Source organism: Chiloscyllium plagiosum, unplaced genomic scaffold (genome assembly GCF_037043375.1).
Source record: "Chiloscyllium plagiosum isolate Xiang-an unplaced genomic scaffold, Cpla_swu_hap1 HiC_scaffold_51, whole genome shotgun sequence".
Taxonomy (NCBI): Eukaryota; Metazoa; Chordata; class Chondrichthyes; order Orectolobiformes; family Hemiscylliidae; genus Chiloscyllium; species Chiloscyllium plagiosum.
Window position 1 is genome coordinate 2,020,378 of NW_028270189.1, and position 11,141 is coordinate 2,031,518.

An 11,141-nucleotide genomic window follows, 5' to 3' on the forward strand; every position below is an offset into this window, starting at 1 on the left:
TCTGTCCAGGCTATTCCCTTCCCACAACCCTCTTCCCCCTTCCAGTTTCCTTCAGAAAGCCTCATTTGAGCCCCGCCTCGGCCGCCCTCTCAGGGACTGCTAGCTGCGATGGAGCCATTTCTCCTTGACCTTCTTCCTTCACCTTGGCCTTTCGTGTCCTCTTCTGTTCTGGAACCTTCTGCCAATGGGACTCACTTCGGGACCAACCCCTTTGTCCAAGTTTTTTAAACAACTTTAACAAGTCTCTCGTCCAATGGTGCACCCTCCATCAGCACTTTCCCCCCCCCCTCCATTGGAGCCCATTTTGTTTCAGTTTTACAACATGTCCCCCCCCCCCCCTTGTTGTTGTTGTTGTTGTTGTTGTTGTTGTTGTTGGCTTCGTCTTCTTCGAGCACACGCGCTCTAATGGGAGGGAAACCGCGTCGAGCTGATTGGCTGCCCGGATGAAGTCCTCCTATTGGTCAATGGTGGATGGCCGTGACGCAAGCTGATTGGTCAAACCCTGGCGCTCAGCGGCGCGTTCCGCTGGATCGGCTTAGTCGCCGCGTTATGATTGGCGAGTCCCGGTTGCCAGGGCGGCCCTGCTATTGGCCGGCAGCAAGGGCCGCGTTATGATTGGCGGGACCGGTTTGCTAGGCTTGCCCTGCTATTGGTCAGTAGGAAGGGCCGCGTTATGATTGGTGGGTCCCGGTAACCCGGACGCCCTATGGTTGGTCAGAATACGCGCCACATTATGATTGGTGAGTCGCTGGAGCCAGGGACGTTCTATTATTGGTCAGAGGAAGCTACACGTCATAATGAAGCTTGAGCGGAACAGTGCTCCGATTGGTTCATACCGAGGTCGCTGTTAGGTGAAGCTCCGCCCCCTCCGCTGTGATTGGGCGGTCGGTCGGCAGCGGCGAAGGGGAGTGAGAGGTCAAGATGGCGCCCTTGCGGACAGTGAAGGTAAACGAGAAGGAGATGGATTAGGTGGGAGTGAGGGAAACACAATATTGACATCAATAATGCTTCAGCACTCCGGGTCTGCGAGAAGAGGAGAAGGATTGCCGCCGAAAGTGAAAGAAAAGTCGTCTCAAGGTGGTGGGTGTGCTAAACCTGGTCCCGAGGTCAAGGGTCAAAGGTCACAGGATGTCAACACAGGTCATTCTGTTGTGTCCAGGAGGTGAATTTTTCAACATCTAAATCTCCCAGAGACTCAAGGAAGGGGTTGAATGGCTTCCTGTTTCTGTGTTACAGACACCAAGAAGAGGGTGAATGGCCTCCTCCTGTTCCTGTGTAACAGGTGTGAGGCGGGGGCTGAATGGCCTCCTCTTGTTCCTGTGGGACAGGTGTGAGGCGGGGGCTGAATGGCCTCCTCTTGTTCCTGTGGGACAGGCGTGAGGCGGGGGCTGAATGGCCTCCTCTTGTTCCTGTGGGACAGGCGTGAGGCGGGGGCTGAATGGCCTCCTCTTGTTCCTGTGGGACAGGCGTGAGGCGGGGGCTGAATGGCCTCCTCTTGTTCCTGTGGGACAGGCGTGAGGCGGGGGCTGAATGGCCTCCTCTTGTTCCTGTGGGACAGGCGTGAGGCGGGGGCTGAATGGCCTCCTCTTGTTCCTGTGGGACAGGCGTGAGGCGGGGGCTGAATGGCCTCCTCTTGTTCCTGTGGGACAGGCGTGAGGCGGGGGCTGAATGGCCTCCTCTTGTTCCTGTGGGACAGGCGTGAGGCGGGGGCTGAATGGCCTCCTCTTGTTCCTGTGGGACAGGCGTGAGGCGGGGGCTGAATGGCCTCCTCTTGTTCCTGTGGGACAGGCGTGAGGCGGGGGCTGAATGGCCTCCTCTTGTTCCTGTGGGACAGGCGTGAGGCGGGGGCTGAATGGCCTCCTCTTGTTCCTGTGGGACAGGCGTGAGGCGGGGGCTGAATGGCCTCCTCTTGTTCCTGTGGGACAGGCGTGAGGCGGGGGCTGAATGGCCTCCTCTTGTTCCTGTGGGACAGGCGTGAGGCGGGGGCTGAATGGCCTCCTCTTGTTCCTGTGGGACAGGCGTGAGGCGGGGGCTGAATGGCCTCCTCTTGTTCCTGTGGGACAGGCGTGAGGCGGGGGCTGAATGGCCTCCTCTTGTTCCTGTGGGACAGGCGTGAGGCGGGGGCTGAATGGCCTCCTCTTGTTCCTGTGGGACAGGCGTGAGGCGGGGGCTGAATGGCCTCCTCTTGTTCCTGTGGGACAGGCGTGAGGCGGGGGCTGAATGGCCTCCTCTTGTTCCTGTGGGACAGGCGTGAGGCGGGGGCTGAATGGCCTCCTCTTGTTCCTGTGGGACAGGCGTGAGGCGGGGGCTGAATGGCCTCCTCTTGTTCCTGTGGGACAGGCGTGAGGCGGGGGCTGAATGGCCTCCTCTTGTTCCTGTGGGACAGGCGTGAGGCGGGGGCTGAATGGCCTCCTCTTGTTCCTGTGGGACAGGCGTGAGGCGGGGGCTGAATGGCCTCCTCTTGTTCCTGTGGAACAGGCGTGAGGCGGGGGCTGAATGGCCTCCTCTTGTTCCTGTGGAACAGGCGTGAGGCGGGGGCTGAATGGCCTCCTCTTGTTCCTGTGGAACAGGCGTGAGGCGGGGGCTGAATGGCCTCCTCTTGTTCCTGTGGAACAGGCGTGAGGCGGGGGCTGAATGGCCTCCTCTTGTTCCTGTGGAACAGGCGTGAGGCGGGGGCTGAATGGCCTCCTCTTGTTCCTGTGGAACAGGTGTGAGGCGGGGGCTGAATGGCCTCCTCTTGTTCCTGTGGAACAGGTGTGAGGCGGGGGCTGAATGGCCTCCTCTTGTTCCTGTGGAACAGGTGTGAGGCGGGGGCTGAATGGCCTCCTCTTGTTCCTGTGGAACAGTTGTGAGGCGGGGGCTGAATGGCCTCCTTCTGTTCCTGTGTAACAGGCGTGAGGCTGAATGGCCTCCTCCTGTTCCTGTGTAAGAGGTGTGAAGCGGGGGCTAGATTAGAGTGATGCTGGAAAAGCACAGCAGTTCAGGCAGCATCCGAGGTGCAGGAAAATCGATGTTTTGGGCAAAAGCCCTTCATCAGGAATAATGACCTCCTCCTGTTCCTGTATAACAGGCGTGAGGCGGGGGGCTGAATGGCTTCCTCCTGTTCCTGTATAACAGGCGTGAGGCGGGGGGCTGAATGGCTTCCTCCTGTTCCTGTATAACAGGCGTGAGGCGGGGGGCTGAATGGCTTCCTCCTGTTCCTGTATAACAGGCGTGAGGCGGGGGGCTGAATGGCTTCCTCCTGTTCCTGTATAACAGGCGTGAGGCGGGGGGCTGAATGGCTTCCTCCTGTTCCTTTGTAACAGGCGTGAGGTGAGGGCTGAATGGCTTCCTCCTGTTCCTGTGTAACAGGCGTGAGGTGGGGCTGTATGGCCTCCTCCTGTTCCTGTGTAACAGGCGTGAGGTGAGGGCTGAATGGCTTCCTCCTGTTCCTGTGTAACAGGCGTGAGGTGGGGCTGTATGGCCTCCTCCTGTTCCTGTGTAACAGGCGTGAGGTGAGGGCTGTATGGCCTCCTCCTGTTCCTGTGTAACAGGCGTGAGGTGAGGGCTGTATGGCCTCCTCCTGTTCCTGTGTAACAGGCGTGAGGCCATCGCTGCACATCTGTCACTTTTGGATGTTCAGCAGCCCTCAGCCTCTATTGGAATGAGAAAAAAGAAGAGTTAAGGTTTTCCTGTGTGTCCCCGGGTGGATATTCATCCTCAGCCGACATCCAGAATACAGTCGAGATGATTTGGTTGCTGTGATGTTGTTATTGTGTGATGATACTACGTATGTTTCAGCTATTGTCTTTCTGATAACAATGCTAAAGGCCAAAATAATTACTACTTTGGCTGTGACAAGCTTTGGAATAGAGCCTCGGGCTACTGGGAAGGGATTCAAACCTACAATCTTCTGTATGGGTGGTAGGAGTGAGACCCCAATGTCTGAGTAGAGGCACAGTAAGTATCGAAAGCTGTCGCTTAAAGTTGTGTTTCCACTGATCTTATTGGGTATTTTTGCCTTGTTCCACCCCCACAGGGTTTGGTCGGATTGGTGACAGGAGGGGCTTCTGGACTCGGCCGAGCAACTGTTGAGAGGCTGGTGCAGCAAGGAATGAGAGCCGTGATTGTGGACTTACCGACATCGGAAGGAGCCAGTGTAGCCCAGGCACTGGGCGAGAATTGTGCTTTTGCACCAACCGATGTAAGGACAGCAAGCACCCCCACCCCCTCCGGCTGATGGGGATTGACTCCATAAGAATGTTGGGAGGGTATTGTTATGAGTGTGATAGATGTGCACTCCGTGAGTAGAGTGTTCCATTAACACTGACCCCCTTCCTGACAGTGCGGCGCTCCCTCAGCACTGACCACCCCCGACGGTGCAGCGCTTCCTTGGCACTGACCCTCTGAGTTTGTTGTACAGACCCCTCGGGTCCCTTTTAAAACTTTGCCCTCCCACCTTTATCCGAAATCCGTAAAGCTCCGAAATTCGAAGGTTTATTGGTGAAATTTTTTTTCTCATTAACTAAGTTGTTTGGCGTGCAAACAGTTAACTCAACTCCACACCCACTCGATGTGTGTCACTCAGATGTGTGGGGGTGTGGCTCAGCACTGGCAGGCCTCAATTCTGTTTCAGGGCCCATTTTACTCTGTGCGTCCGCTGTTTTGGTAAGATTGTTTAAAATTTCACCATCAAACTGTCACTTGTTCTGAAATTAGAAAATTTCTGAATTTCAAAAGCCAGCTGGCGGCACGGTGGCACAGTGGTTAGCACTGCTGCCTCACAGCGCCAGAGACCCGGGTTCAATTCCCGCCTCAGGCGACTGACTGTGTGGAGTTTGCACGTTCTCCCCGTGTCTGCGTGGGTTTCCTCCGGGTGCTCCGGTTTCCTCCCACAATCCAAAGATGTGCAGGGTCAGGTGAATTGGCCGTACTAAATTGCCCGTAGTGTTAGATAAGGGGTAAATGTAGGGGTATGGGTGGGTTTCGCTTCGGCGGGTCGGTGTGGACTTGTTGGGCCGAAGGGCCTGTTTCCACACTGTAATCTAATCTAATCTACTCTGGTCCCGAGCATTTCGGGTAAAGGATTGTGCACTTGTACTCTCTGTTGTGTTGTCAGGGATTTGTGTAACTTGCTCCCCAGCACAGTCAGCAATATAGCTGGGCCAGTCAAGTGGTTAAAGGGCCCGAACGCTATGCTGGCTGGAGAAAGTCAATGCCTCACCCTGGTTTACATTGCCTTCCTCTCAGGTCACATCAGAGGCAGACGTCAAAAGTGCCGTGGCCCTAGCGAAGGAGAAATTTGGTCGCCTGGACATCGCAGTGAACTGCGCAGGCATTGCAGTGGCAGTGAAAACCTACAACTTCAAGAAGGACATTCCTCACAGTCTCGAGGACTTCCAGAGAGTGATCAATGTAAGCAGGGAATGATCAGAGGAGGAGTTAATATGTGGGGAATTCAAAGGGTGTGGGGAGCTGGGGGAGACGTTGGTTGGAATAGTCACAGATTTGTACAGCACAGAAACAGACCCTTTGGCCTGACTCGTCCATGCCAACCGGATATCCTAAATTAATCTAGTCCCATTTGCCAGCACTTGGCCCTACATCCCTGTAAACCCTTCCTGCTCTTATACCCACCCAGATGCCTTTTAAATGTTGTCATTGTACCAGCTTCCATCACTTCCTCTGGCAGCTCATTCCATACATGAACCATCCTCTGCGTGAAAAAGTTGCCCCTCAGATCCCTTTTAAAACTTTGCCCTGCCACCTTAAACCTATGTCCTCTAGTGTTGGACTGCCCCATCCCAGAGAAAATATCTTGTCTATTTACCCTGTCCTCATGATTTTATAAACCTCCTATAAGGTCACTCCTCAGTCTCCGATGCTTCAGAGAAAACAGCCCCAGCTTATTCAACCTCTCCCTATAGCTCAAAACCTCCACCCCTCGCAATGTCCTCGTAAATCTTTTCTGAACCTTTTCAAGTTTTACAACATCCTCCCTATAGGAGGGAGATCAGAATTGAATGCAGTATTCCAATAGTGGCCTAAGCAATGTCCTGTACAGTTCAACATGACTCTCAACTCCTACACTCAATTACTGTTCAATAAAGGAAAGTGTACCAAATGCGGCCTTCACTATCCTATCTACCTGCGACTCCTTTTTCAGGGAACTATGAACCTGCACTTCAAGGTCTCTTTTGTTCAGCAACACTGCCCAGCGCCTTACTATTAAGTAAATAAGTCTTGCCCTGATTTGCCTTTCCAAAATGCAGCACCTCACATTTTTCTGAATTAAACTCCATCTGCCACTCCTTGGCCCATCTGGTCAAGGTCCTATTGAACTCTGAGGTAACCTTCCGTACTGTCCATTACCTCCAGTTTTGGTGTTGTCCGAACTTACTAACCTTACCTCCTATGTTCTGATCCAAATCATTTACATAAAAGTTCAATCATTCGTGGACTCAGCACCAATCCTTGTGTCACACCACTGATCTCAGGCCTCCAAGCTGAAAAACAACCCTCCACCACCACCCTGTCTTCTACCTTTGAGCCAGTTGTGTATCCAAATGGCTAGTTCTCCCTGTATCCCATGTGGTCTAACCTTGCTAACCAGTCTCCCATGAGGACTTCTGTCAAATGCCTCACTGAAGTGCATATAGATCACGTCCACCACTCAGCTCTCATCAATCCTCTTTGTTACTTCTTATTAAAGGATGTGGGACGTGAAGAGAAGGGATTGAGATCATGCTGGGTGGGATGTGGGGAATGAAGAGGGAGACGTGAGATTACGCTGGGTGAGATATGAAAAAGTGTGGAGAGTGAGAGGGGAGAGTGAGGTTACGCTGGGTGGGATATTGAAGAGTGAGGGGGGAGAGTGAGGTTACGCTGGGTGGGATATTGAAGGGTGAGGGGGGAGAGTGCGGTTACGCTGGGTGGGATATTGAAGGGTGAGGGGGGAGAGTGAGGTTATGCTGGGTGGGATATTGAAGGGTGAGGGGAGTGAGGGGTGAAGAGAGTGAGATTACGCTGGGTGGGATATTGAAAAGTGTGGGGAGTGAGGGGGGGGAGAATGAGATGACGCTGGGTGGGGATATTGAAGGGTGTGGGGGGGAGAGTGAGATGACGCTGGGTGGGGATATTGAAGGGTGTGGGGGGGGAGAGTGAGATGACGCTGGGTGGGGATATTGAAGGGTGTGGGGGGGAGAGTGAGATGACGCTGGGTGGGGATATTGAAGGGTGTGGGGGGGAGAGTGAGATGACGCTGGGTGGGGATATTGAAGGGTGTGGGGGGGAGAGTGAGATGACGCTGGGTGGGGATATTGAAGGGTGTGGGGGGGAGAATGAGATGACGCTGGGTGGGGAGAGTGAGGGGGGAGATTGAGATGACGCTGGGTGGGGATATTGAAGGGTGTGGGGGGGAGGGTGAGATGACGTTGGGTGGGGATATTGAAGGGTGTGGGGGGGAGGGTGAGATGACGCTGGGTGGGGATATTGAAGGGTGTGGGGGGGAGGGTGAGATGACGCTGGGTGGGGATATTGAAGGGTGTGGGGGGGAGGGTGAGATGACGCTGGGTGGGGATATTGAAGAGTGTCGGGGGGAGGGTGAGATGACGCTGGGTGGGGATATTGAAGGGTGTGGGGGGGACAGTGAGATGACGCTGGGTGGGGATATTGAAGGGCTTTGGGGGAGAGCGAGATGACGCTGGGTGGGGATATTGAAGGGTGTGGGGGGAGAGTGAGATGATGCTGGGTGGGGATATTGAAGGGTGTGGGGGGAGAGTGAGATGATGCTGGGTGGGGATATTGAAGGGTGTGGGGATTGAGGGGGAGGGTGACGTTATGCTGGGTGGGATATTGAAGGATGTTGGGAGAGTGAGGGGGGAGAGTGAGATGACGCTGGGTGGGATATTGAAGGATGTTGGGAGAGTGAGGGGGGAGAGTGAGATGACGTTGGTGGGATATTGAAGGATGTTGGGAGAGTGAGGGGGGAGAGTGAGATGACGTTGGGTGGGATATTGAAGGATGTTGGGAGAGTGAGGGGGGAGAGTGAGATGACGTTGGTGGGATATTGAAGGATGTTGGGAGAGTGAGGGGGGAGAGTGAGATGACGTTGGGTGGGATATTGAAGGATGTTGGGAGAGTGAGGGGGGAGAGTGAGATGACGTTGGGTGGGATATTGAAGGATGTTGGGAGGGCCCTGGTGGCACAATGGAAGTGGCCCTATGTCTGACTGGTGAAATTTGGGTTCATGGCCCACCTGCTCCAGGTGTGTGTGAAACCACCTCTAATCGATCCGCCAGGCAGCATCGATATAGGAATGTGGAGCTGGGGGCAAGAGGAACAGCGACCGGATCGTAGGTGTGGTTTGGTGGCATTTGGTCTGAGTGCCGATTCAAACAGCTGTGTAAAACAGTGAACCCAACCGAGCCGTTTCACCGCCGGTTTCTCTTGTTCCCGGTCAGGTAAACATCGCAGGAACCTTTAATGTGATTCGCCTAGCTGTCGCCGAGATGGGCAGGAATGAACCAGATGCAGACGGTCAGCGGGGTGTAGTTGTGAACACAGCTAGTGTGGCCGCCTACGATGGACAGGTAACTTACCTTGATCCTCACTCCCAGCCCTTGCCTTTTCCTAGTCACCCATCGTGTATACCCTGGGTGCCTGCTGGCATTCAGGGCAACGGGGTAAAGGACACAGCATGAGCCCAGCCTGGTGGGCAACGACACAGGCTTGAGGGTTTATTCATTCACAGGATCTGGGCATTGCTGGCTGGGGCCCAGCATTTACTGTCCATCTCTAATTGCCCAGAGGGCAGTTAAGAGTCAAACACATAGCTGTGGGTCTGGAGTCGCGTGTAGGCCAGGCCGTGTAAGGATGATGGTTTCCTTCTGTAAAGGACGTTAGTGAACCTGATGGGTCTTTCCAACAATTGGCAATGAATTTGTCGTTATTTGATTTAATGACTGTGACGTGGACCTAGGATCCAGTGAAATGTTTTGCTTTGCGTGCAGTACAGGCGGATCATACCAGACAAAGTGGGTTAGGGAATTAGAACAGATTGAGGAACACAGTGTTACGGCCGCACAGGAGGTGCGCGAAGAGCACGATCAATACTTAAATCTGAAATTTGGGAGGTCCATTCAATTGTCTAATAACAGTGGGGAAGAAACCGTTCTTGAACCTGGTCGTCCGTACATTCAAACTTTTATATCTTCTGCCTGACAGAAGAGAGTGGAAGTGTGTATAACTGGGGTGGGAGGGGACTTGATTATGTTGGCTGCTTTCCCAAGGCGGCAGGAAATATAGTCGGTGTCATAGAACACTGGACTGGGCCGTGTTTGTGACTCTATAGTTTCCTGCGATCTTGGGAAGAACAGTAGCCGTACCATGCTGTGATGGATCCATAAAAAAAAATTGGCAGGAGTCCTTGTGGACACGCCGAATTTCCTTCGCCTCATGAGGAAGCAGAGACGTTGCTGTGCTTCAGCGTATCACCACGAGACTCTTAATTCCAGGCTTTTATCGAATCCACGTTCCACCATCTGTCGTGGTGGGATTCGAACCTGGGACCCAGAATGTCACTGGGTCTCTGGGTCAGTTGTCTGGTGATAATACCTCTAGACCATTGCCTCCCCTGTTAAAGAGAGATTAAGCAAAGGTACCAGCATGAACAGACTCCCAGCTGCCAGTGAACAGCATGTGGGATCTGGAGCCATCATTTTGCTAGGGACCAGTCAGACCAGAGCTGGGACCACAGCTTGGGGTCCCGTTATCGAAGGAATGATGTACCGTGGTACTTGGAGGCAGTCCAGAGAAGGTTCACTCGGCTGATCCTGGGGATGGAGGGACTACCTTGTGAGGAGAGGTTGAGTTGGTTGGGGCCTGTACTTGCTGTAGTTCAGAGGAATGAGAGGCTACCTTATTGAACCACACTTAGGGGACTTGGCAGGGGGGTTGTGAAGAGGTTGTTCCCCCTTGAGTGGGAGAGTCTAGGACAAGAGGGCCACCATCTCAGAGGAAGGCGTCGCCCATTGAAGACAGAGATGAGGAGTAATTTCTTCTCTCTCTGAGGAGAGTGAATCTGTGGAATTCTTTACTGCAGAGGGCTGTCGGTGCTGCGTCATTCAGTACATTCACGGCTGAGACAGACAGATTTTTAATCAGGAAGGGAATTGAGAGTTATTGGGGAAAAGGCAGCAAAGTGGAGTTGAGGATGATCTAATCACCCACGATCTCGTAGAATGGTGGACAGGCATGATGGGCTGAATGGCCTACTTCCACAATGCCACCCACACTGCACCCCAACCTCCCACCGCGCTACGCCTTCTGGTCTCAACTCGGTGACCAAAATGCGTACAAAATGATCCCATTGAGAGAAGGCAATTGTGATGCAGGTGGATTTGTTTGATGTGATGTGATTGAGGAGAATCTGTTTGAGCCCCCCCCCCTTGACTTCCTGTTCGGGGCCGCTCGGCATCCTGGAGATCCACGTCGGAGGGTAATCAGGGAGAGGAGCGGGCAGGGTCTCGGGCTTTTACCTGATCCTGAGGGGCACAGCCTCTGAGTTTGATATGTCAGGCCTACCAGTCCGCTGCGACGACTACCCACACTGAACTTGGTGGGGGGCTTTACCAAAACTGAACGTGGTGGGGTGTTAGGGGGAAACGTGACTGACCGACCTAGAGCGGCCGTCAGAAACGTTGCCTGTTCGTCTGTCTATCTGTGGATTGGAAGCATTTGACTCGAATTCTCTCTCTACTCCTCCCCCAAACCCCGGCTCCCCCCGATTCCAGGTCGGACAGGCAGCTTATTCAGCCTCTAAAGGTGGTATTGTGGGCATGACCCTTCCCATTGCCCGGGACTTGGCACCACAAGGGATCCGAGTGGTCACCATCGCACCAGGTACGCTCCACAGGTAGGGGCAGTAAAGGGTGCAACGCGGAGAAATGGTAACAATTGGTGAGAGTGGGATTAGACTGGGTGGGATATTAAAGGGAGCGGGGAGTGAGGGGGGAGAGTGGGATTAGACTGGGTGGGATATTAAAGGGAGTGGGGAGAGTGGGATTAGACTGGGTGGGATATTAAAGGGAGCGGGGAGTGAGGGGGGAGAGTGGGATTAGACTGGGTGGGATATTAAAGGGAGCGGGGAGAGTGGGATTAGA

The 11,141-nt window shown here is 53.9% G+C and overlaps 1 protein-coding gene across 1 annotated transcript; it reads left to right on the plus strand.

Moving 5' to 3' along the window:
- The first annotated feature begins 869 nt into the window (after positions 1 to 869).
- hsd17b10 (hydroxysteroid (17-beta) dehydrogenase 10) lies at positions 870 to 10,898 on the plus strand. Its single transcript, XM_087985225.1, has 5 exons — positions 870 to 945; positions 4,019 to 4,183; positions 5,230 to 5,394; positions 8,442 to 8,570; positions 10,773 to 10,898. Exons 1-5 carry the CDS (start codon positions 922 to 924, stop codon positions 10,896 to 10,898), a joined length of 609 nt encoding a protein of 202 aa, XP_087841351.1. The 5' UTR covers positions 870 to 921.
- The last annotated feature ends 243 nt before the right edge of the window (positions 10,899 to 11,141 follow it).